The sequence below is a fragment of the Epinephelus moara genome, chromosome 22 (assembly GCF_006386435.1).
Source record: "Epinephelus moara isolate mb chromosome 22, YSFRI_EMoa_1.0, whole genome shotgun sequence".
NCBI lineage: Eukaryota > Metazoa > Chordata > Actinopteri > Perciformes > Serranidae > Epinephelus > Epinephelus moara.
The window spans coordinates 28,774,878-28,802,718 of record NC_065527.1 but is presented as its reverse complement, the minus strand read 5'-3'; the positions used below and the strand labels follow the sequence as shown (position 1 = coordinate 28,802,718).

Below are 27,841 nucleotides of genomic sequence, written 5' to 3'. Positions count from 1 at the left end.
TGACACCGATACCAATCCAATCCAAGCGCGTATTATACATATTCACTTATTTTGTTGTCAGTCATGTTAGAAAAGGTTTGATCAAGCGATATTACTCTAACAAGAACAACTCAATCAGGTTAGTTAGAATGGTCCACAACAGTTGGTATGAGAAACTGACCTGTTTATTGTTAACAGGGTTAAATAAACAAACTTTAAACTTGAACATTAACATTAAATAAAAAATATAGCTGGTTTGCTTTGGCTGCTTTGGCCCCTTAATAAATAGAAAATAAATCAACACAAGAAATCTTTAAAATGTCTAACATTGAAATTAAAATAGCAGCAAGACTCCACACACTTGTGCTTTGGCCCCCTAATAAATAAAAAATAGATTAACACCACAAGACATTGTTGACACTTAACAAACAATGCAGCCTTTCCTTTTCAGTTATTTTTGTAGTGTCAGTGCCAGCCTGGTGCTGCTGTTTCCTGTGTGTCTGCAGGCTGGCCTGGTGGATTGATAGTAAGTGCTGAAGCAGATCACTGGAACGGACTGCTTGAATTGTGGCGCGCTGGGCTGGCCAGAAAACTTGGATCGGAGTTCTTGGATCTGCATTTTTCCATGCAGTCCGATCCGATGCACGTTTTTTGCTAATATCGGCGGCCGATACCAATCCGAATATCGGATCGGGACATCCCTAGTCATAGATGTTTGTTTCTGGCTGCTAGTGGGCTAGCTATAGCGAGCTAGCATTACCATGCTAAAATTTGCATGCTAGCGTTAGCGTGCCAGCCCACCAACTGTATCCTTAATATTTTTTTTTCCAGGATTGTGCCCAGTGACAAAAAAGTATTACATAATGAAAGTGAGACTTATGGGGAACCAATCTAGAGTGCATGATAAACCAAGAACGTTTAACCTTTTTTAATGTGGTGGCATTTTTAAATTAGCAGTAGGGGAAGTTATTAACTTAAATGATTAAGCAATTGATTGGTAGAAAGCATTAACTAGCTAGCTGGCATGATAGCTAGCTATCTCTGTTAAATGATGTTCTCTTTATACCATCAAATCAATGTTGACCTCAAGTCATCATTGCTTTATATGTTATATGATGTTGTCTTCAGACCATCATGTGGATGTTGACCTTAAGTCATGATTGCTTTATCCTTTAGCAATTGATAAACAGAAAGCAATAAGCTAGTTAGCATGCTAGGTAGTTAAAAAGTTGTTGACTTCCACTATACTGGTAATGTAATAATTTTCATATTTGAAAAGCATTAGCAAAATATTGAGGGACACTCAAGGCAAGTTTTTGTGCAAAATAAGAAAAAGCATGTTGGCCAATTCTGATAGTTCATTTTACAGCTGATGTGCTAATCTTATCGTGCATCCCTAATAGGGGTGGGGGAAATTTCTGAATCTTAGATGCATCGCGATTCGGACGTGGACGAATCTGAATCGATTCACAAACGTCCAAATTTCGATTATTTAAATCTGTTAATTAGAGTAATACAGAAGGTTCTAAATAATGCGGAACTAAGAAGCGCGGTACGCATCATCTCCGGGACACTTTGGGATGCGCACCTGGAGCAGACACGCCGACACGCGCACAGAGGAAAACAAACATGGCTGACCGCCACCCACCTCGCCGTGAGATCCGAACAGCTCCTTCTAATTTAACAGCTCCTTCTACAACGTTGACGGCGGAAGCAAACTGGACAAGAGCCACGTTATATGTAAGCTGTGTCGTGCTAAAATAAAATACTTTGGCAACACAACAAACATGAGAAGCCATGTAACTCGATTCCACCTGACGGAGGAGTCAGGGAGACGGCAGGCTGTTGTTGCTGCGGCAACTAGTGGCGCTACCGACCAGAGAACAATCGAGGAAGCAATTAGAAAGCTGCCACCCTCATCGGAAAAGGCGAAGCGAATTACGAAGGCCATCGCGGCATTTATTGCCAAGGATTTGCGTCCTTATTCTGTCGTGGAAAATCAGGGATTTCGAGCACTGCTGCATACACTGGAGCCCAGATACACCATCCCATCCCGACGCTATTTCACCGACACTCTACAACCAAACCAAAACAGAAGTCATGGCCTCACTGTTGAAGGCAGGCAGGTAGGAACGCAGTTACATGTGATGCGTGGACGTCTGTCGCCACCGAATCATTTGTTACTCTAACTGCGCATTTTATCTTGTGATTTAAGATACCTGTTGTTACCTTTGGTTCCGTACAACGAAGTTGTAACTTTCCAGTTTGCACGCATTTCCATTTATATGTTTAATAAAATATAATGGAAATGAATTCAACTGTTTCTTATTACAAATGCACTGTTTTTAAAAATTGCAAGTGTTGAATGCTTATTCAGTGAGACAAAAAGAAATGTGTGTTGTGAAAAAGTGCATCAATATACATAAATTAAAGATGCATCAATAATCGTTTTATAATCGAATCGTAGCCCCTGAATCGTAATCGTTATCGAATCGTGAGGTGCCCAAAGATTCCCACCCCTAATCCCTAATATAAACGATTATTATAAGATAATGAAACACAATGATTCTTTTTTTTCGGGTGATTATACCACTAAAGAAAACATACTTATTATATTATATTCCATTTCTGCCAATTTATCCTCTATCAATCTTACACACTGGACCTTTAAAAAATGGTCTTGGACATTACACTGACCATGAAGTGCCTGCGTCAGACCTCATGAGTCCCACCAGACAGCTGTCTGTGTAGCAACGCACCAGACAGCTGTCAGGTCATGCATCTTCACATCTTGTCTGGATTTCTAGACTGCTCCTTGGCAGTTTTTGTAAGTGATGCTTTGAGCAGCTGCTTAAAAGATTCACATATAGATCTAAGATGATGTTAGCATTCATTTTGGTCTATGTAGCTGCCTTGTTGTAATGATTTAGTGATCAAAGTTTATTCGGGTTGTTCACAGTGTGTTAGTGATCATTTGTCCACCTGTGTGCATGCTGAGGGCTTTTTTTTCATCACCTTTCTGCTGATTCACAGTCAACCCAGCACCGAGACCAGATCTGTGTACATGTCGATGCTAATAACAACCGAGATTGCAAGAACTGAAACTCTCCAGGGTGTGTTTGTGTGTGTGTGTTTGTGTGAGAGCAGCTGCTTTCAAGAAAACATAAGAATGCTAGAACTGCTGGCAGCTTGCCAGCACTGTTGACCTTGGACAGGAAGAGCGGAGGAAGATGAAGACACACACCCACACACACAGATGTCCCCGTCACCAATACACAACATGAGTGACCTGCAACAAATGTCCCTGATGAAGAAGAGGAGGATGATGACGAAAATGCTGACGTCAGGTGGAGCCAGCCAAACACACACAGTCACACATATAGACATTCACACTCATGCATAATCCAAGCACTCTCACACAAACACACACAGACACAATGACACACACTTGACCTGCACACAAACACCTATCCACCCACACACACACACACACACACACACACACACACACACACACACACACACACACACACATTCCCCAGCAGCCACAGACCTTCATGAATAAGAAGAGCAGCAGGATGAGGAAGACACTGACATCAGGGTGCAGCCAGGCAGCAGAGAGGCCCAGACCAACCGGAGGAGGAGATCCTGAAATCTTTGTCCACGTAAAGTTGTCAAACAGGGAGTTGATACACTCTCTCGGCATCAGCTAGAGAGGGGGAGGACAGGGGAGGAAAGGAAGAAAAAGCAGAGGAAGGGAGGGATGAGGGCAGGGAGTATGCAGGGGAAGAGCAAGAGGTGGAGGAGAGAGTGGGAGAAATTGAAGAGAGGAGAACAGAGAGGACAGGGGGGGGGGGGGGGGGGGTAAGAGAAGTAGCAAGGAGAAGAAAGAGGGGAAGAAAAAGAAAGGTTAAGTGGGAGTAGGGGTGGAGGTAAAGAGGGGATTAAAAGAGAAAGAGGGAGGGAGTGCAGAGGAGAAAGATGGGGATAAGTCAAGGAAACTGGCAACAACTAGAAGTAGTGCTTCACTGTTGTATACCTCTTCATATAATTCTATACCTTTATCCAGACCTTTGACCTTCAACCACCAAATTCTAATCAGTTCATTCTTGAGTCCAAGTGGACATTTGTGCCAAAGTTGAGGAAACGCCCTCAAGGCCTTCATGAGATATTGTGTTCACAAGAGTGAGCTGGATGCAATGAAAGCAAGACAGTGAAAGAGGAGCAGGAAGGAGAGAAAGAGTTTTAGTGGAAGGAGGAGAAGAGAGAAAAGGGAGGGGTGTGACAGGAAGTGTAGGGTAATGAAGAAAAGGGAGGATAGAAGGAGCGAAGGGATGACAGCAAAAGAAAGAGAAGATAATGGGTGGAAGGGGAGATGAAATTAAATGAAAGGGAGGAATAGAGTTACAGAGGATAAAAAAGAGGAAGAAAGCGAAAAAGGAAAGAGTAAAGACAGAAAAAAATGAAAGGGGGAGAAGAAAGTCAAGTGGGACAAACAGGCAGGAAGTCATCCAGAAAGCTGTAAGCAGACGGGTACGGGTGGCCGTGTCCAATGACTCATTCTCTTTAGATGACTCATGAATGACTAATTCACTTCAACCATTTTGCACCGCATTTGCATAGATGCCTCTGAATCTGCTTACAGGCACAAATTGCAGCACATCCCGCATCTGCATAACGCCGCTGCTGGGGAAAAACAACACCTCCGTCATCTCAATTTTTTACTACTTTTGTATTTCCTGTTGGAGCTAGGGTTGAACTGAGGCCCCTGAAATTTGTCGTTGGGTGTGCGAGTGGAAATGCTGAGGATCTGTGAAAGGCTGCTGCTGGCCTCGACGGAGCTGGATGTAATAATAGGCTTTCCTGTGCCTTTTTGAAGTTGTGGGTTCACGTCTGGTTCACAACCCATGTAGCTTTTAATCTCCTCTCTCTGCGCTGCTGCTTCTGTCACTCTGCGCTGCGCTATCAAGTTGGATTGGAAGGATTTCATTCCCCAAAAGCTATATATACACTTTCTAGGGGGGGGTGAAAGTGTCTGTCAAATACAAATTCATTTTCTAAAGTGAAATCATTAAAATTCACTTCATTCCCCTGCAGTGTTAAAATGATGCTGTGTAACTTTGTTCTAAAGGTGTGAGACATTTCTACAATGAGGGTGTGAAAGACATGCACTGAGGGCATGGAAAAAAAAACATGTTAAAGTGTTGCTGACTGACATATGCACACAGATGGATACACATGCAAAACACACACCTGGTTCACACTAAGTGGTCTATTCTAAGTGTGTGTAAAAACACATGACTCGATCTTGGCTCTAGGCGGGTGAGCTGTTTATACTGTATATGGCTGTCTGAGCTTTCACATAACACTCCTGCATACACAGAAGTCTATAAGGACAGCAGCTTCCATTCATGTAGAAACACTGACACCGATATCATAGTAAGGCCACATATACACATTAATAAGCTGATGGTGGTCAAATATTAAAGCATAGTTTTTTTCAGTTCATGCTTAAGCCCCCAAAAATATCTTAAAAAGAAATGAATCTGTAGATTTGAATGCCATTGATTCATTTCCAGCTTCTTGCACACTAAAGTGAATTCATCCTAGCCCCATAACCCTATCGCCTGATCAAAGTTTGTTGCTGTTTGTTCCTCAAAGGTGCACAGAGCAACTGTTCATGTTAGTGGCTCCCTGTGGCACCAAGAGGTCACAGTTTGGAAACTTCAATAGCCCAAAATCCTGTGATGTAGCATTAGTAAAGGGAACACAGCAGGCTTTTATTTATCAAGTCTACTGGTCTGTAATAGGGCTGAGTCAACCAAAGAAAACCTTGGTTCGACTGAAATTCTACTGTCTCTTCTACCAAGTGATTGGTTAATGAGGAATAACTATGTTAACTATGGTTTTCTTCCATCAAAGCGTATTTTCTTTAGGCCAGCATATTCTTGTTTATTCATTGCAATGGGAGCACCGCATATTATCTCTACGCTGCGTGATGAGCCACTGAGCGTTTACTCTCAATGGGCAATGCACGTTTGGTGTTTTTTTCTGGTCGCCGAGAGTTGAAAAATGTTCAGCTTTGGGTAAAATGTCGCAGCTGCTTGTCACTGTCCTTTTTTATTCCAACGATCCAGCCACAGTGGAGGAGGGGCAGGACAAATACCACAGAGATCAACTGCTACACTTTTCTTGTACAAGTACTGAACCATCGGTGGTTCGATCCCCAGCTCCTCCAGTCTGCATGTTGAATCATCCATGGGCAAGATACTGAACCGAAGTAGCAAAAAGCACACACATCCACGACCAAAATACCAAAATTAAAAAGATACTGAACCGCAAATTGATCCTGGTGGCTGTTCCATCGGTGTGTGAGTGCGAGTGAATGGTTACTGAGTAGCAGGTGGCACGATGCATGGTAGCCTTGGCCACCAGTGTGAGAATGTGTGTGTGAATTGGTGAATGTGACATGTAGTGTAAAAAGCACTTTGAGTAGTTGGAAGACTAGAAAAGTGTTATACAAGTGCAGTCCATTTACCATTTACCATACGTGGGCTGTTTCCAAAGCATTCTAGTGACCCTAGAAGAGCATTTTCAAAATAAGCGCCAGGCGTTTTTAGCCTGGAAAAAACAATTTGTTGGTCATAAGACCTCATGACAGCAAAACTAGGGATTGAACGGATCAGAGCATATCGACTAACTGGTCGACTACAAGGTATTTGCCCTGGTCTGTGATGATGCCTACCTAAGAATGCAAAAAGTCAAAAGATCTTACAAAAAAAATGCTGGATTTCGCTCTCTAGTATGATACATCATGGCCTGTAGATGGAAATTGGACACCATAACTTTGTTCTGTGTTGGTCTGAAGCAGGTGTAGCAGTGGTGTTTTATAATGAGTAAATTAGTAACCGCTGTTTGCTTTTGTGGGGTAATTTACTGCTGATTATTGATCATCACTTCTCTGTTGCTGTCAGCATTGCGTGGAGGTACAAACAGATTCACATGACCTGTATTCTCCTTATTTACATGAGATAGAGGAACAACACAATATGAACTCTGACCTCTCCTGCCATGAACTGTCCAAACCCAGGTGGGAAGGTCAAGGTGGCAATGACCAGGGTTACCACAGCAGGGAAGACCAGCCGGCTGGAAGGGACAACAGAAAAATGCTTAATGAATGAAACAAACATTAGTAATCATCTCTAATAATCAAAATACTAAACAAAACATCTAAAGCACAAGCCTATAAACTATAATCAACAAGTCTTCACTAAAAATTAAAGCAGAGAATATATATTTAAGCATTAAACAATATTAAATTTTGAGTATAATTTACACTCTATGTATGTGCACTGAATATTAACTGTATGAAGACTTCATACCATCCTTAAGGCTTTGAAATGACAACAACAATTAAAAATATCAACCTTTTGATGCACATAGACTCACTGTTTGGTCAGGAAGCGGGTCATGGCGTTGGGCCGTCTCATGAACAGCACAACCTGTCTGTTGAGATAGACGAAGAACGCCCCCAAGAACCCACAGGAGATCCTGCTCAAACAAATAATACTCACATAAGCTAAGTTAAGGCATCTATTTACGTGTAACAACTGTGTTTTGTATGTTCTCTGTGTTTTAAATGCTACATTTGCATACAATTTGAATTTGAATTTAAAAATTTCCATCTTGTCCATTAGGAAGTTTGAACACACACCAGGTGTGCGCACACACACACACACAGAAGTGCGGCCATATATGTTTTTTTCTCAGTTTTATCTCACCCAATGATGGCGAATGCTGGCAGCTCCTGCAGGTCAAAAGGGAAATCCATGCGGAAGTTTGTCCTGAACAGAGCAGTGATGGTTACTGGAAGATGAAGAAAAGGCAAAGGGGTGAAGTTTAGAGAATTTCAAAAATATTATTTAGTCTGATGACAGATAAGTGATTGTCTTACAGGGAACCTGTTATGCTCATTTCTCATTTTCAGGTTCACACTTGTAATTTGGGGTTCTCCTGGAACATGTTTACAGGCTGTTCAAACTAAATGAAGTTTTTAAACTAATTTCTAAATTCTAATCAGTTCATCACTGGGTCCACATGAATGTATTCTGCAAAATTTGAAGAAATTCCTTTAAGGTGTTCGTAAAATATCTCATTCACAAGAATGAGACAGATGCAAGGTCACAGTGACCTTGATCTTTAACTACCAAAATTGAATCAGTTCGAATCAATTTCTGTTGAGTCCAAGTGAACATATGTGCCAAACTTGAAGAAATTCTCCCAAGGTGTTCTTGACGTTGACAAAAATTAGACGGATAGAAGGTCACAGTGACCTTCGACCACCAAAATCTAATCAGTTCATAGTTAAGTCCAACAGAATGTTTGTGCCAAATTAAAAAAAAAAACACTTCTGTTCACAGGAATGAGACAAACAAGGTCACAGTGTCCTTGACCTTTACCACCAAAATATTATCTGTTCATTCTTGAGTCCAAGTGGATGTTTGTACAAAATCTGAGAAAGAAAAATCCCTAAAGGTGTTCTTCAGATTTCAGGTTCACAAGAATGGGACGGACAATCAAAAAACATAATTTGTCCAGCCATGGCTATCATCGGCACGGAGGCATAAAAACACTGTATACCTGTATTCACCGTCTGTCTGAGACACTGTGTTTTAAAGGTTTTTTGGGGAGTTTTTCCTTATCCGCTGTGAGGGTCCAAGAACAGAGGGATGTCGTATGCTGTAAAGCCCTCTGAGGCAAATTCTGATGTGTGATATTGGGATTTATGAATAAAATTGAATTAAATTGAATTTAATTGGAAAATTCACCAATATAAGCTTCTGAACCAAAACCTTTACAACCAGACATGTTCCAGCAGGAGTATGATCCAAAAGCAGGGTGGAATTACAATCAGCAACCAAGATTACAAGTTTCCCTGACGTTAGCATGTAGCTACATGTAGCAATGTAGGCTACATAATATAAACACTTTCAGTAGCATGCCTGAAGCAGATGACCATATAAAGAAATCTGTCACAAGCTGAAATCAGCTGGTCTCCAAAGTAGGAAAAAACCTTGGAAACAGAGTAGTGAAAACACACTATGTTAGAATTTAAGGAAAAGCATAATTGGTCCCACTTAAATTTACAGGTTCAGCTGTTGCAGGTTGATATAGGACCAGGTAAAAATGGTTATACATCACTTCTGTATTTTTCAGTACTGATAAAAACCCCTTTGCAAGGTCATGTCAAAGTGTTAACACAGCTAATTGAATTAAGATATTTCTTTGTCTGGAACTCACTTGACTATCTTATCTTCTGTCTGTTATAAGACACTTTGTAACCTCAGACGTTAAATATCCTGCTGCTCTCAGGGGAGGAGTACACCATCTAGTGGTAAATGCACAATGTGCCCACATTGCACACATTAAGACAGTGTAACTGAAAATATATGAGTTTACTTGCTGTTGATTATTGAAGTAAGGGCACCCTCTAGTGCATGTTTGATAAGGAAAAAGTAACATGATATTGTCCAGTATCTAAAACATTAAAACAACATTTGAATGCCTGTAAATTGATGTATCATCAGTTATTTTTCTCTTATTCGTACCTGCGTCTTTGTTGAACACGGATAACACTCTGAATATGAAGGCACTAAATGTAGCAGCAAAGTATCCTCTCCAGTAGTTCCTCACAGCAAAGTATGTGGATGTTACCTCTATACTGAAGAGCACACCTGGTGGAGAAAGAAAGAAGGCGAAGAACCAGCAATCAAACAGGAAGGAACTGAAAACAATTCACTAATCCACAGCTAAAGAAATGTAAATGCAAACAACATGATCTTTGCTGCAAAATGGCAAATTTGTGTACAAATTTCTAATTCAGGGCTATTTTTTAATAAACAGAGCCCAAAATGTCAGTTTCCTGTTTGCATAGATGTCAAATAAGTCTAAATTTCCTACATGTGAATGTGTGAGTGGGACAAAGAACATACAAGAGAAAAGGCTCTGTACCTCCAAGTGGAGTACCAAAGCAGCAGCCAACCCCAACAGCACAGCCCACTGTCAGGATGTCTGTATAGCAGTATGGATTCTACTGATCCAGAGAGGAGGAAGAGGATTAAAGATCGAGACAACATATGAGACACACATTATTTATAATCACACCTGCACAATTGCATGTAAATGAAAATGTTTCCTGACATCAGCTTACCTGATAAGCTCCTGAAAAGAAGGACATGAACCTGCTGAGAACTGCAGCACAGATACTGGCGATGTGAACAAACGGGCCCTGGGTGAAGGAGATAAGCACAACAGGAGAATTAAGCCAAATTATGTTACATAGCAGTAGGTACAGTACAAGACCAAAAACAACACCGAAGAACACCACAGATGGTTGGGTTACGTAAAAATTGGAAAGGGAGAGAACGTTGGTTAATATGTGTAAAAATCGGGGTGACCCACCTCTTTGCCTACAGGCATCCCGCTGCCCAGAGCTGCAGTCAGACCAATGACTTTAGCAATAAAGGCCTTGAGAGTTAAATATTCCTTTAGCACCACACCTCTCAGGATGGTCTTCAGCTCTGGGATGCCAGAACCTGAGACAAAGGGTGGAACAGATGTTGTTTAGGAGGGAAGGGGAGACAAAGAGTTAATATTATCCAAAAAAAAAAAGTTATCAACCTGGTGTGGAGCTTGTATACCGCAGTAGTACCGTATTATTACATGGAAAATTCCAGTTAATGCTGAAGCAAATGGACAGTAGCAACTATGTTCCATAACCTTAAAACTCCTACTCCTAAACTTCCTAGTTTGTCGTTTATTTTTGCACAGAACATTGTCATTTCCAAACAGTTGTTCTTGCTTTTCAGAGAAAAAGCTTGTAAGTAATCATCTCATGTGGAAAAAAAATAGGAGATATTGTGAAAAAAATTCTATTCTTTTGAAGATGAGATAGGTAAACCGGCAACCTAGAAGGCTTAGACTTCCCAGGGTTTATTCCAATCAAATGTCACTGTCAGATCTCATTCCTGATCTCTCAGTATTTATTCATTCAGTATTCTGCCTGATTTTCCATATCACTAACTGTTTAATTTCAGATCCAGCCACATGTAATAATATGTCCTTTATTACTTCTTTCCTGCCAGTTCCACCACCTTATCTGCTCTTTACCCCAGCTCAGTTGCCAGATTGTCTGTTTCATAAAGTAAGGATTACAGCATTGGTGTTTGTTAGCTGAGATGACTATAGACCCTTTTACTCTTAGTAAACAGTATGACATTATTTCGGTGGGCGTGGCTTAGCTGGAGGCAAAAACCGTTTTTCACAGGCATTAGGTAGCGCTAGCTAGCAAGTTCTGTGGGCTTGTTTTGGACAGTGGAGGAAGATGATACGAGTGGTACATTCAGAAAAACAATTCTGAGTGACGGAGCGCACTCTGGCACAAACTGGACCGTTTGTAAATTCGGAGCTCTGTCGGAGTGTACTGTTCCGTTATCCAGAGAACTCCCTCAGTGGCAGAGCGCTTTCTGGGCCCTCTGTGTGAGGAGACAGAGCAGCAGAGTGCCGAGTAGAGTGAATGTGTGATTAACGTAACCTTTTGTTAATGTATAGAAATATAACACTCCATTTCTTTGACCAACAGAGGTTTCATTTTAGTGTCAGACTGAATTTATGAATGCACCATGTCAGGTCACTCACTTCCAGGACCATGAGTGTTACTTGAATAATTAGACACTGACCAACAGGACCAGATTTCCCAACCCGTATGCTCTCACTCAGTGGATGGATTATTTGACAGGATCGCTGAAGGTGGGATAGCCGGCTTTGTGGTTGATTACTATGCCAATCTTACAAAGGAGAGCAACACATGAACGGTTTCCTCCAGTTTGTTTTGCTATAGAAGCTAACATTAGCTAATGTGCTACAAAGTTAGCTTTATGGAGAAATCCAATACTCCTCTTAAAGCGACACTTTTTAATTTTAAATTTAATTTTACGCTTTTCTTTGTTTAGGTTAAAATGCTATTAATAAGCTGATGCCACACTAAAATGTAAGTGAATTCCACCAGAGATACAAACTCATAATTATACCATTCTCATATGGTTCTAAGAAAACTCCGACCAATCATTGCATTCGGACCGAATTCGGACGCATATGGACAGGTATTTTTAGTTTGCCTCTAATGTAACATAGGCTATAACGTTATATAAGACAACACAGCATCAAGTTGCTAATGGCTAACGTTAGCCTACTGTAGCGTAGCCTCTGAAACATTAATGTTATCTTCCTTGTGCGTTTCCACTTACTAGTAACGTTAACGCTACTATCTAACGTTAGCACTGTAACCTTATTCTAAAACTCATCAGTCATCACTGACTCCGGTTGAGTTTTAAAACTCTGGGGTTGCGTTTGACTGTCTTGGTTGTATCGTTACACTCGTTCTCCTCTTCCGTGTATCTAACGTTACCTTGCCAATGCCTACGTCTATCATAGACATAATGAGGACGTAATGGAGGAGGGGGGAGTAGGACTTTGGAGGGAGGCAGGAGTTGAGGATGTTCAAATTTTTTCTTAGTGCTGTGTGAAATGCAAGAAAGGTAAGAGTTGCTTTAAAACCTCCCCAATTTCTGATGAGGTGGACATGATGACTCTTAATACACATAACATTATCCATCCCTACAACAGTACCTTTCCCTAACCTAATATGAAGGATGCTCTGCACATGCAGCATTTTTGATGATCGCCTCTGTCCAGTCCTTTCGACTTATCACATTTAACCATAGTTGTTTTTGTTGACAGGCAGCGGCGGCTGGTATGTGATAAAATTTAAGCTTTGAGCCATGACTCCTTCTATTCTGGAACCCAATAACACAACAAGACGACATTTTAAGACTCCTATGTAGCCTACAGCCCTGTGGTGGTGAGTCGTTTTTTGCCTCCAGCTAATGAAATTATGTCATTGTGACATCGGCCCTTAGAGGGTCTATTCCACTATGTGATGTTGCTGACAGAATTTTAAGTATACACCAACTAATATGCACAACATCTAAAGTTCTCATGACATCAAAATAGATGCTTTTGTTAGCATATGTCTTGAACTGATTGTCACCTATATGCTGGTATCTGGCCTAATAATGACATAAATGTTGTTTTGTAGGTATTCTTGAGGATATTTTAGAGTTTCCCATTTCCTGGAAAACAATCCTGCACTCGGGTGCGTATACTAATTTTGCTTCCAATGAAAGGATGTCTCTAATTATTCCCATGACTCTTAATTCTGCTAAATACTGACTGGCATACAGGACCTGCAAGCTAGTTAGCAGTTAAGGGGCAGTCATGGAGCCATGCATACAGCAGTTACTGTTATACCACCGTCTGAACCCAGATCTCCCCTAGTAATATGGTTAGCTCTGTTGGTGCTGTTGCCATTGTTAGCATTGTTTGTGCTGTCAGCACTGTCAGTGCTGCTAGTCACTATACATAAATATGCAAAAACAAATTGCACTCTGCTAGTCATGTCATGGGCACTGTAAAGTAATAATTCACAACCAGAAGCAGATGAGCACAGAGAAGCATGAGAACACACAGCCATGACAAAGAGGAAAGGGGTACAGACCGATAGCTTGAGGAGCAACCAGGTGACAGAAGAGGGAGGAGAACAGGATGAAGATCAGGGGATATGAAACCCAAGCCAGGTACTGCAGGGGGATGTTTCCCCTCAGCTCCCCATAAATCCATTTATAGGCTGAAGGAGGGAGAGAGGGAGAAAGAAAGAGGTTGTGGAGGTGTAAGAAACAGGAAAAAAGCAAAAGAACAATGGACTGAAAGGAAGAAAGAAGGATGATTAGCAGGAATGAAGGAGTAAGTAAAGAGAAAGGGGTTAACGTAGAGGAGCAAGACAGAGAATTGAAGACAGAAGTAGGAGACAGAAGGTAAAGTTGCTCTATATAGTAAAGTCTTGCTATTGACCTCTCATAAAGGAAAACTCAGGGAGAAGAAAGATGCAAATATGTGATCTACTGTGCACTGGCTTTCCCTTTAACGGCTTCTGCAATGCATTATGGGTTCTGTAGTCCTACCTTGCAGGCTCTTTGCACTTGCGTAGTCCATTGTCCAGCTGACCAGTGCCATCGTGATACCTAGCAGAACAAGGAAGATCCAGTCCTCTCCTAACCTGGTCACAAGGAATCGCTGCACCCGTGCTATGCAGTCTGGAAAAAAACAAACACATTGAAAGCTCACAAAAAAGGAGTAACAAGGACTAAATCTATTTATTTACTTTGTAACCTTTCTGTGGAGGCTCACCTCTACATTTGGAGTAGGAGCGTTTCTTCTTTATAGAGGACGTAAGGTCAGGCTCAGCTGTTTGCTCATCTCGTTCATCCCCCGCCTCCATGTTGGACTGACGCCTGTTCCTATGTCTGCTGTGGTAGCTGTGCTGATGCCTACTGTGGTATCCATTTTGACCATGGCTGCGCCGGCCATGTCGTGTCTTGGCGTGGCTGTGGTGATGGTTGCCATGTTTCTTGATCTGTCTCTCTGTCAGCAGGCGTGTGGCCTCCCGTCTGCCAGAGCCTCCTTGGTTCTCTTGGTACTCCCCATAGAGCTGTCAATCAATTGGAAAAACAGCCCATTAATCAATTAGTAAGAATGGTCTGATTAATCAGCCACTGATCACTGTCAGTCAACATTCATTCTAAATAATCTGACTGGCAGTTAGAGGCCAATCAAACGAGCCAATCAGATGACACAAAACAAGCGGGAGAATTTATCTCTCGCTGCTAAAATGTTTCATTGACTAAAACTAGACTAAAATAGTTGCGGTTTTCATTGACTAAGATAAGACTATAATGCCACAAATTCTCATCCCAACTCGTCAAACACTGTCACTTTGTCATTGGACCGCCATGTCTGAATATGACAAGCTAGGTCCCTTCCTACGTCTGTTTTAGACGCTCAGGGACTGCATATCAATTCACGCTTAATACATGCATTGTGTCTTTTCAAAATACTGTTAGGAAATGTGCAGTTTCTGCTTGTTGCATGTTGGAGAGGTTGGAAAGGCTGGAAATGCCCAGACTTTTAATCAACTTATACTTATTTTTGAATGTCATGTATATGCTTAATACTATATCATCATGGTCTTGAGTCACATAAATGATATGAAAAAAAACAAAAAAAAAACAAGATGAGGTTGATTAAATATGGTAAAAACTAATGAGGACATTTGACACAGAACTAAAACAAATTTTTTAAAGGGCTCCGAAATCAACTTTAGTTGCCTCATTTATTGATTCTAACTTGGTGTGCTGTGCACAGTTAGCTTTAATTCAAATGTTTATTTATATGAAATTGTATTTATTTCATCCACAGGCAAGTTATATTTGTTAATATAGTGCAAAATTCAGTATATCGGTCCAGTCTGAGCCCGGTCTCACTCCGAAGTCATCGAAGTCCATCGCTTGGGCAGGGACTTGCGGCATCAGACTCCTACGAAAAAACCTGCCCTTTAACGTTTGCATGATACGCAGCCAGTCACCGTCATAGTTTAACAGCGCCCAGCAGCCACCGGGGAAATGTGGTGGGAGAGGGACAAAAGTTAAGGTAGCGAATGTCTGAGTGGGGCAGGCTGGGGGTTGTGGTGGATGGGTCAAACAAACATCGACTTTCACCCAACAGAGCAGTGTTCGCATCCCGTAAGATCCTTAAGCCAAACCCTGTTCTTTTTTTACTAAACCTAACTACTTGTTTTTGTTGCCTAAACCTTACCACGTGTGTTTGTTGTTGAAGTGAAAAAAAAGGGCAATTCGTGGTGGACATAGTACATTTCTTTTGAAAGAGTCTGTATGTAAATGTTAAATTTCCTGTGAAAACAGAAGTTTCTTGAAAGAAGACAATGCATGTAACAGGCAGAACTTGACACGGTGTCCCAGAACGTCAACAACCAATGCACCCAGGTTACGTTGCACGTCGAGGTCGGAGTGAGAATGTGTTGCCAGCCCGGCTCTTGATATCAAACTGGTTTGAAAAATCTAACACCAGCCCAACCCTATCAGCCAGTACTGCTTCCAGCGATTGGTGATCAGCCCCATAAGTAGAGAACAGAGCAAATATGACAGTTATCCAGCATTCATTTATTAGACATAAACATGTACAGGTAGTTCCTGAGAAAGTGAGAATGTAGAGAGTGATAGTACTCTCCTTCTGGCACCCTGGCAGAGAAGAGTCCACTTTATAAATAGACAGCACCACGTGTTGACCCAAACAGCTCTAATGGAAACGGAAACATGGGCTCTGCCTCTCAATTTATCACCTCTGGACAGACTCCATGAAAATTGCCTGGGACATCTGGGGAAGAGATCAATTCTCATCTCTCTCTCTCTCTCCCTCCCTCACTAGCACAAATATCTTCTTCAGTAGGATATACCCTCCTGCATTTGTTTCATCCTTTCCTCACATACTTCCAACTAGTGCTGGGTGATATGGAGAAAATCAAATAACAATATTTTTGACCAAATGCCTCAATATGGATATTGTGTTGACATTGTAGAAGTGACAGTCAGGGCTTTCATAAACATTAGAACAGCTAGAGGAGTCTGGTAAGAACATCACTTTACTGTAATGCAGCTTTTAATACCAGGAAAAGACAACACTAAAAATATTACAATAATATAACAATTAAACTTTCTGCACCGCTGCTAATGTTACACCATGTGTAACCTTGGGTTGTTATTCAGATGTTCCTTTAACTTCTATAAATGAGTGAGAAAATGATGATAATGTAAAAATAAATTTGCTCGTTGCAAGTGATTCTCCATATAAGGGAAATGGCTGCTGTGATATACAGTGATTAAATTAATGTATGTGTCACAGCAATGCTTTTGACTTGGAGGGACAGTATTTTTGTAATCAGGCATCTGACAAATAGAGTCTATTGTTATTACTGTCGTTGCTGTTAATATCATGACAGCAGTGATGTGGAAATTAGACAGATTTTACTATTACTATTTTTAAGCAAAGATGATTAAATAAATTATTTAAATATTAATGATTTATATATTGATTTTTATTTAGGTAATTTAATTGTTAAAGTAATCAAGTAATAAAAATAAAATCATCAGAATAATTGATAAATTTAGTCTTTAGATTAATCGACTAATCAAAAAAATCATTGTTAGATTAATTGAGAAAAAAATGAACGATAGGTGCAGTCTTACTGAATTACAATTTCCAAAAACAATATCTAGCCTCATATCATGATGTCGATATAAAAGATAAATTGCTTAACCCTACTTCCAATATAAGCCACACTATACTATATAGTGCATGCTTTCTTTTTTCCCCCTCTATTTTTTAAATAACGTAATTACAATAAGCCCTTTGTGCAGTTTCCTCTTATAAAAAAACCCCTCTAAATAGTCTTTTCTCATCTTTGAAACATATTAGGTATGGAATTTTGCGGGTATGAAAAAGCAAAAAAGGAAACGTGCACGTAAACTTTAAAAAGTGTGAGTGTTGGGTATTCTACGTGACATTTAATCTTACTGTTGTAAAATAACACCTAGGACCTGCCCACTGGTAACTGGCAATCAAATCTGAGACAGCATCGCTACTGGAAACTGCTGTGCAGGACTTGTTGGGGTATTTTGAAATGACATTTAATAAAACTCATATGTCAAATGTGAGGTGTAATTTTTTTGCCAGTACTGTGTGCCGGTAGTTAAAGAGAAAAACACACTAGTTCATGTTAGTACGCCTCCAGGAACCAGTCAGGTTTCTCTTACAGTTTGTGAAAACATGGATGCTTCACACACATCTTCCCCCCTGACAGCACAGAGGATCTACACAATCAGCACAGTTTCAAGGTGGACACTCAGGATTAGAGTCACCAGTTCAGTATCTGACCAAATGTCTCCTCTTCTGTTCCTGAGATATGATGCTGGGAACATTATGGTGTCACAGTGAAGTTGACCTTTGACCTTTGGGATATATAATGTCATCACATCATCTTTTTATCCTATTAGACATGCAACGTGTGAAATCTAGTCATAATTAGTATAGGAATTCTTCAGTTATGGCCAAAGACATATTTTTTATGAGGTCACAGTGACCTTGACCTTTGACCTTAAACCACCAAATTCTAAGCAGTTTATTTTTGAGTCCAAGTAGACATTTGTGCCTAATTTGAGGAAATTCCTCCGGACGAATAGCTGGACAGACAACACAAAAACATAATGCCTGCGTCCACAGCTATTGTCAGTGCAGAGGCATAAAAATATATAAACACTAATCAAGCTTCCAAGTATAGAATATCAAGCTATTTGACTCTTTTTTCTTTTCCTTCTTCTGTCTTTAAACCATTTCACTGTGAAAATTGGTGCAGTCTTTATATAATGAAATTTCACGTCACTTACATGAAGTGCAAAATTCCGATGACAACTACAGTAACAACAAACAATACTATGTATGGACACTAGAGGTCAGTAAAGTCACAAAGGTTCAAATTTGTGAGTAGACTTTAAACTTAATCTTGATTCATTTTGTACCCATATATGTATAATTTAAAAAAAATGCCTGCTGTACTTTTGTCAGCTCAGAACTTGAAGTCATTTCCCTTATTTCCACTGCTCAGACACCCAAATAATCACAATTTATTGCTGTCCACCATTGAAGCACTGTCTAATACTCCAGCACTATAGCACAAATAATACACCAGGGCTCATTTATATTCTTGGTACATCGACAGCAGACAAAACAACTCCAGGAATACAACTGACATGCTGATAAGTTGTGTCTGGTGCTGACACTTTGGACGTCAGTGCAGTAACCTTTCAACAGCTTCTAATTTAGCAGGTTCATGGACAGACAGATTGATGGACAAACAGACAGATGGATTAAGACACACACACACACACACACACACACACATAAGGTACTAACAATGCTGTGTGAGCAGAGACGCCGGTCAACGCACAGTGAAACCTGAGCAGCATAATACACAATGTGCTGTAACTGAATGCCAACACACGACACAGACTCAAACAATAGACGCTCATGCGTTCAATGTTAAATGTAACACAGCATGTTGTTTCTAACCCAAGAATACTGTTGCTTAGCAGACCAAGTATTTTTAAAATGAAATGCACAAGAAATAAAGATGTTCCATGCATTCTGAGAAGGGAGGATTTTCCTATCATGGATTATTCCTGACATGTCCTGAAAGCTCATGTCTGCTGCAGCATTACACACAAAGAGTGCACGAAAATGAACCTGAAAGGTGGCAACTATCACCTTACCATCATGTTATGCCAGACAGATACATGATAGACTGTCAACATCACACGTTGAGTAACTGCACACACCACACACTGATTCTTCTTTAGATTGAAGAAATAGTTTCATTCATGCAGAAATGGCTTTCTTGGCAGCTTCTATATAACAAACATACAGACACAAAGTATACAGGCCCCTCATACTGACACAAATTGGCCATGTATTGATTTTTTACTTTTGGAGACGGACCGTTTATCAGGAGCTCTGTTGGAATATCTATATGGTTTAGTTATCCACTGCACCACACTCTCGGAGTGCAGAGTGTACTCTGGGCACAGGCAGAAAAGCTGAACGCCAGGCATGGTGGAAGTGAAACTTAAGTGCTCATAGCGTTGGGTCTTAAAGTTTGCTTTTACTCGCCTCTGCAGCAGCTGCTCCTCTCATCCATCAATCTGATCTGATCAGCTCTGATCAGAACAGCTGATCACAATTATCCACCCCACAATTTAAAGTCTACAAACCACTAATGAGGAAAGATAGGAACTCATGAACAGTTCCGTGCTGCGTTCATGGACCTGCAAAAACCTCTGAATTTAGAGAGGGGATCCAGATTGATACAAAGGGAAACACACATACCAAAAAGAAAACGACAAAAGAAAATACGATACGATACGATACGATACGATACGATACGATACGATACGATTCGATACGATTCGATACGATTCGATATGATTCGATATGATATTCTTTCTTGTCCCTGTAAGGAAATTTGTCTTGGACTCAGGGGCTGCACAAGTATTGCTGCCTTAAAATAATAGTCCAGAGAAATGAAGCAAACGCCATAAAGACATAACAACACATGCTACACATAACAGTATTGCACATCAGCCATTCATGTATTGCACAAAACACCAGCACACAACAGAGCACCATAAGGAAAACAGAGCACATCTCTGTAGCAACAAACCGCAGAGTAGACGATCTGCCTTCACATACACTGGCACATGCATGTCCAGTGTATGTGAAGGGTCATGTGATATGCCTTTTCAGGTGTGTTAGTATGGACAAAGATTATTTCTGAATCAGCGCTAAAACGCTCGTGTGTATGGAATTCGTTTTTGTTTTACAATGTGTTTGAAAACGTGTTAGCGTGGATGCCCCCTAACACGAGCCCTAGAGATGCACACATACCTCATCAATGATTGTTTTTTGTTAACTTTTCAGAAAAACTAAGGCTAGTAAATAATTGTTTGTGTGATGTTTAAGCAACATTTATTAAAAATAAATCTTGTTAAAAGTGTGTCCCAGTCAGTGTCAGCTGACAATTTTACTATTATAGTATATTATAGCGCCAACATAATAACTTGAACATTTCTATTTGATTTAGTCGAGACACCCAAGGTGCGTGTTTAAAAACGCAGTCAGCTGTTTACTGCCATGAATCCCAGACAGGAGGACCTCAAACATGGCCACCGCAGAGTTGGCCATGCTGTCAGAAATCCATCCTTGCCTCACTCTTCCTCCTTTACCTCATTCCACCTCTCCTTCCTGTTTTCCCTCTTGAGCAGAGAAATTCTACTCTGCACTAATCACTTACCTCCTTCCTTCATTGCCCCCTACTCTCTGCTGGTGAAACACTACTCTGGGCTAAATTTAGCACCAGTGTGATCCAATATTCCTCATTACACTTCCCACACCTCTCTCCCTCTCTCTCACCATCAGTGTACCTTTCAATGGCTCAACATATTCCTCAGTTTCTCCTATGTCTCTCTGTCCTTCCAGCTGTCTTTTAGTCCCTCAAGGACATACAGAGAGGAAGTATAAACTGACCAACCCTGCTCAAAAGATTTTGGTAACAGAGGGGTTAAACTGAGATTCTCCGGGCTTTCGTGGTAAATGGAAGGACTTGCATTTGTGTAGCACCTCTCCACTCTTCCGAGCATTCAAAGTGCTTTACACTACATGCCACGTCCACCCATTCCCACACATATTCACACACTAGTGGCCGAGGCTACCATACAAAGTGCCACCTGCTCATTAGTCAAACATGCACATGCACTCACACACTCATGGCCCAGTTTGCACAAGAATACTTCATCAAGCAGACTTTATTAGTGGATGACCCACTCTACCTCCTGAGCCACCACAGCTGCCATCACCTGATGTTATCACCTTTTGAAAACTGCCAACATCAGTAAACACAAAATAACCCGCTTAAATTTAAAAAAGTCTGCATATTGTAGAAAAAAGGTTTTTACTCTTGGCTGGGGTGTAAAAGTCGATGTATTTATTAAAAGCAAAATGCAACAAAGTGAATTGGAAACACTTTGAAAATAAATCATTGTCGCCTCACGCTCCAGTGAAAATTGTGGCAGATGAAAACATCAGATCTGTGTGGAGTGATGAGGAGACTGTAACATTCCTCAGATTAATACATGACACAAACAGGAATACTGCAACCCCATTGTGTTTTCTAGATTGTTTTCACCATTTGATTTCTGATTTCCGTTAAATGTAAGTATTTTGTGGTTTCTTTACTTCTCTGTAACAGGTAAACTGTCGTATAAGTGGGTTGTGGACAAAACAAGACATTGAGAAAGTCATCTTGGCTTTCGGAAACACTGATCAACATATTTCACATTTTATAAACCAAACAATTGATCAATTTATCATGAAAAAATCAGCTGATTAATCAACAGTGGAAATAACCATTAGTTGCAGCCCTAATCTCCAACAACTCCTAATATTTGCATAACAGTGGTGGATGGAAATGCATATCACTGTCCACCTGCTACCATGGCTAGTTGATTCAACAATATACCGCCCACTTAATAATTACCTTTCTTTGGCTGTGAAGCAAATCTAGCAGCCACTTGCATATTTTACCAGCCACCACTGTCCAAGCCCAAAATATTAATTTGTATTTTCTTTTGCAGATTTTCTGGAAATTCCTGAAAAATTTGTGCTACATGTAAATGGAGATATGGCGCCCGTTTCATTATTATTTTGACAAAATGTCAACAGTCTTGCACTGGCTGGATTCCCTCTGCTTTTAATCATATTTAGGGAAAGTTATTGCTGATGTAGTGATGGAGACAGGGTGATGATATTTTTTCCAAAGTGGATCATATCACATGGTGAGAATGAGCTCCACTGAACGTTATTTGTGGGCCCTCTGATGTCCACATACCTCCACACAGAGCTACATGTGTACAGCTGAATGTGAGTGCATGCCATTATAAGCCATCATTTGAAGTCAAACCTAATGCATATGAAGGTCTTCTAAAATAGAGAAGGACTTAACTCCATGCATTCTGCACATGACTGCCAACTCTGGCAACGTGCCCTGCCTTTGTATCCCATTGCAGTAGGATTATTATTATTATGTGTATTTACTTAACTGTGTTTTCTTGATGTTTCAAATTCAGCTAACTATGCAGTGATTAGAACTACAGATACACGATAATATCGGCACCTCATCAGTATCTGTAGCCAATAATGGCTTGAAAATGAATCAGAATTGGCCGCCATGCTTTTTACTTAATTTGTGCAATGAACGATGCATGCTATTTCATGTCTCCATCCGCTGGTGGGCGTCACGATAAGAGTATGCATGCATAATATGAAGTTAAATCCACTACAGAAGGGACTTGACGATCACTAAAATTAGGTGGGGAAAAAAGTGTAGATATCGATATATCGGTATTGCTTATCGGTCAAATGAGTTGTTACATACTGGAATATCAGATAGAGAAGATACACAAAAAACGCACTTAGAATTATGGTTGCAAAATATATTGATACAATATAGATATGCTGATATGGATATTGTCTTAGATTTTGTATAATGTAATATCTTAGGTATTGTCTTTTCCTAGTGTTAAAGACTGCATTACAATAAAGTGATGTCATTTTCCAAACTTACCAGATTGTTCTAGCTGTTTTATGCATTATCGGCCTTTACCCACTTAGTCATTATAGCCACATTACTATAATTATTTATCAAAAATCTCATTGTGTAAATATTCTGTGAAAGCAGCAATAGTTAACCCTACAGTCGCAATACTGAAAATAAGGTAACCAAAAAATAATAATCATGTTAAAACAAGTGACACAACACTCCTGTTTAAAGCCCTGCTTTCTTGGATGACAGTGTAAACATAAGCCTGCATGGCCCTTCAAAAATGCACTCACACACATGCACAGGTTGCATGACTTTGCACTTCCTGAACTTCCTACTCATAGGCATAGGGTTTCAACAACCATTCAATTCTGCAGGTCACCATATTCACCAGGACTCACATACCAGCCAACCAACACTGCAGGGGCTCTGCAGCTGAATGTGTTTCAGAGTGTAAACACTGCTTTTGTATTTCTCAAAAGAACTTAATCAGATTGCTAAGATGCAAAATATTTCTTGAATTAAGCTTCAATTATTTTTCAGTTTTCAGTGTGCTGCTACAACATTAAGCCACATAGTTTTATTTCAGACGTAAATATAGTCCAATCATGGACGGCACAGTGGTGTAGTGGTTAGCACAGCAAGAGGGTTCCTGGCGCTTCTGTGCAGAGTTTGCATGTTCTCCTGTGTCAGCGTGGGTTTTCTGTGGGTACTCCGGCTTCCTCCCACAGTCCAAAGACATGCAGGTTAAATGGTGACTCTATTGACTGTAGGTGTGAATGTGAGCGTGAATGGTTGTCTGTCTCTATGTGTCAGCCCTGTGATAGTTTGGCGACCTGTCCAGGGTGTACCCTGCCTCTCACCCAATGTCAGCTGGGATAGGCTCCATGCAGCATTTTCTTTCACTTTTTTCTACTTAATATCTGTTGGTGGAGGCTAATCTTGTGCTCAGGACCATTTTTAACAAAACCTGAGTACTCACAACAATAAATTATTTCAGGCTTATTCCATCACATTGCCAAACAACCTCCAAGTGTTTCTATTTTTCTGGTCTCTCAATGTACATCCCTAAACAACTGAGAACATTCAGTCTTCTATAAAGGAACATCCCAAGGCCATGATGATAATCCTCCAGATGTTCAGACACCCTTCACACCACAAAACATACATGTTACTGCATGAATGGTGAAGATTAGCACCTCTGCTAATGCATGATCGGGTTTCCCTTTTTATGAACACAGATGGACAAGCACACAAATGAACACAAAATCACACACACTGAGGTATTAACACAAACACACACATGCAAAAATATGGATGCACACACATTGTAGATGGACCAAGATTTACATGGAATGACACATACTGTGCACACACAACATACTGTGTCACACATATCACAAAAGTAATTCCTAGATGTGTTAAGACCAGCGGGGCTTAGGAAACGAGGCGCAGAAAGGGTAGCAAACAGGTGGCCAGTCGGGAAAGAAAGAAACAGAAAGACAGCGACAGTGTGTGTGCATGTGTGTGTGTGTGTGTGTGTGTGTGCACTTGTATACGTGCATGCCAAGATCAGGGGTGAAGGAGGAGCACAGTGTCTATGCACCTGTTGCGTGACTCTGTTGTTATACATCAGCTAATTGGTCTTCACCATGTCCAGAACTCACACACACATCAGACACAATGTGGTTCATTCACAGGCACACACAATAAGTTAGACAAGCTCCATCAGTGCACGTGTACACAGGTGCGTCATGCAAGAATAACAGGAGTGATTTAGGGGTGATTTTAAGTGCAGACAAACAACAGAGAGGAATTAGGGTGACGGAGGCTGACGTAGAGTCAAACAGATGGACGCAGACGGACAGAAAGACCTACAGATAGAGAGAGAATAAGAGGCACAAGACAGGGACACTCACCAGGGTCTGCTTGTATCTCAGAGCCTTCCTTTCCGATGCATCTGCGGCCATTGACACACTGTCACTGACCCAAAAATAAACCCAGCCGCTCACCGTCTGTCTCAGCATTACCAGGACCGCTCTGGACACCCAGCCAGGACACTCGCGCAAACACACACACACACACACACACACACACACACACACATAAACTGCATTACCACACAGGGATAGACATATACACGCACGTACTCCCTACACAAACACACACACACTCACTCTCTCTCTCTCACACATATTCTGACATGGTGCAAACTAGCTCCAGCTGGGGTTACCCTCTCATGCCTCAAGCTATCTGCCAGCCCCTGTGAAGTTCAGTCAGCAGTGGACAAAGACTAAATGTCAGAAATTTCATAGTGATTCAACTTACTGTATCAATTTTTTTTTTTTTGCTCAACATCTAAAGAGACATGGGTAGCTTTGTTGGTGTTACGCAGTGCTCAGGCATACACTGGTTATTCCATCCTAAGTCCCGCCCCTTTTTGCTCAGTGCTCCAGTAGTCGAGCAAGCTTGCAACACAGCAGAACCTGAATCAGCTCTTCCCTTTCCTGTTAAACTTATACACTGTATGCTATGTTGAAAAGAAAACCAGATTTTGAAGATGGTTAAAATTTGTATCATCATGTCATCTAGTGATCAGGTGATATGCTTTCTTGGTTTTCACCTGGTTGACCCGGATTTGATTCTAGTCATAAGAAAAGGCGGTGCAATGACGTAACAAGGCAGATCCAATAGTGTTGTCAAGGATGTTTGCTTCCCTACTGTGTTCTCTATGACATCACCCGATAGATTTTCAGTGGTCAAGATTACTGGTTTTAGCCCAGGAATAATTCCTAGCATGGGAAAGGACGGTACAACATTTCTGGATGTGCTGTATGCCGCTTTAAATGCAGACATGCTTCCTGTGTGGTCCATGTCTTATATCATCCTAAGTGACTGTTTGCTGACAGACACTATTATACCGAGGGTGGACAAATTAGATTCCGCCAAACATCAAAAATAAGTAGGGATGCATGATATATATCGGACTGATAAATTATTGGCCGATAATGGGACATTTTTATAATAAGGCATTATTCCAATAATTAAGGTTACTATTATATATATAGGTTATTTATAGGTTATTTATTACCAATAAATAGCGCCGATAATATGAAGCCAGACTGCTTTTACTGACTTAACAAGGACAGCATCTACAAACCGCCACAGTGGGTGGTAGTACATGTACCTTTAAACTAGGTTTGCGAGCTGCCAATTAACAGAGAAGGAGAACAACAACTGCAGCACGCTGTCTAGAGGCTGAAACATGATTTGGTTTGCCAAAGCAAGGTTTACAGGTTTGACAGATTTTTGTCTGTTTTGCTGTGACAGTCCTATGGAGGAAACCAGAAACAGAAGGTTTGCATAACAATACAGTGCAGGTTCATAGTCACAAGGTCACTACAATGACGTTTAGCACAAAAGCTGCAAATGTCACATTCTCATGTTTCTTGTGTTTCCTGTTTTATTTTGAAACTCACGTCTTGTCTCGTTTCAGGTCTCTACACTTCCTGCTCCCCTGTGTTTCCCGCCTGCTTGATTACCTACACCTGTCCTAATGTGTCACACCTGTGTCTCGTTGTCTCCCCTATTTAGTCTCTGTGTTTCCCTTTGTCTGTGCCAGTTCGGTTGTACTTTGAGTCAGCGTTCCAGCCGTTTCTTTGTTAGTTTGTTTGTCTTGTGATATTGACCCTCTTTTTAGATTTCTGGATTTTGTCTTTGCCTGTCGTTTTTGGATACCTTTGCTTGAATGACTGACCTCTGTGCACCGAACCTAGCCTGAAATGAAAGGACATTGTTTTGAACTTTGCTCCGTTCCTGAGTCTGCATTTGAGTCTCTTTTGGTTCAGTGTGATAGCAAATACATGAAACAGTAAATGTTTAAGTGCCCATTACAGTTGTACCGATACCAGTATCGGAAATGCCTCCGATACTGTCTTGCGGTAACGGCGAGTACAGCCTATGACCAATCCGATACCACGTAATGCCTCACGTCATTATGCATACACACGCTATAGGCAAACGCAATGGAAACAGAGCGGAGTTTAAAAAGCATTCTACTGTAGCCTTTAAAATATCTTTTTTACCAAATTGTGTGGCTGCACTTTAACCCGTGTCTTGATCTGTGTCAACACTGGATAATAACAATAAAAAAGGTTTTATGGCATTCATTCTACTATTATGTATTTATTTTTTAATATTTTACATAGAGTTTTAGGAGTTGAGACATACAACAATTCATATCCCATCCATTTTTATTTCACGCGCTGGTATCTGATGGTACTCGATATTGGCAGATACCTAAGGTTCAGGGATTGGAATTGGTATCGGGAAGGAAAAAGTGGTATCGGTATCTCTAGTGCCCATATATGTGTGGGTTGGCGATATGGCCCTAAAATGATATCACAATTTAAGGGTTTTTTGCAATAATGATATTCTTGACAATATAACAAATTAGTAATATATATATATATATAAATTATCTTAAATCAGTAATAATATATGTATATATATACATATACAGTGGTGTGAAAAAGTGTTTGCCCCCTTCCTGATTTCTTACTTTTTTGCATGTTTTCCGCACTTAAATGTTTCAGATCATCAAACAAATTTAAACATTAGTCAAAGATAACACAAGTAAACACAAAATGCAGTTTTTAAATGAAGGGTTTTATTAATGAGGAAGAA

At 40.5% G+C, this 27,841-nt stretch overlaps 1 protein-coding gene across 1 annotated transcript in view; it reads right to left on the bottom strand.

Moving 5' to 3' along the window:
* The window catches only part of LOC126384258 (chloride channel protein 1-like), a 90,046-nt gene that overhangs the window by 40,849 nt on the left and 21,356 nt on the right, over positions 1 to 27,841 (bottom strand). Inside the window, exons 3-13 of the mRNA XM_050035220.1 lie at positions 14,284 to 14,588; positions 14,058 to 14,189; positions 13,595 to 13,723; positions 10,441 to 10,574; positions 10,190 to 10,267; positions 9,991 to 10,069; positions 9,588 to 9,713; positions 7,761 to 7,845; positions 7,429 to 7,530; positions 7,041 to 7,125; positions 3,533 to 3,688 (exon numbers count right to left, since the gene is read on the bottom strand). Of these exons, the coding sequence (XP_049891177.1) occupies positions 3,533 to 3,688; positions 7,041 to 7,125; positions 7,429 to 7,530; positions 7,761 to 7,845; positions 9,588 to 9,713; positions 9,991 to 10,069; positions 10,190 to 10,267; positions 10,441 to 10,574; positions 13,595 to 13,723; positions 14,058 to 14,189; positions 14,284 to 14,588 (1,411 nt within the window). The remainder of the gene's footprint in view (positions 1 to 3,532; positions 3,689 to 7,040; positions 7,126 to 7,428; positions 7,531 to 7,760; positions 7,846 to 9,587; positions 9,714 to 9,990; positions 10,070 to 10,189; positions 10,268 to 10,440; positions 10,575 to 13,594; positions 13,724 to 14,057; positions 14,190 to 14,283; positions 14,589 to 27,841) is intronic.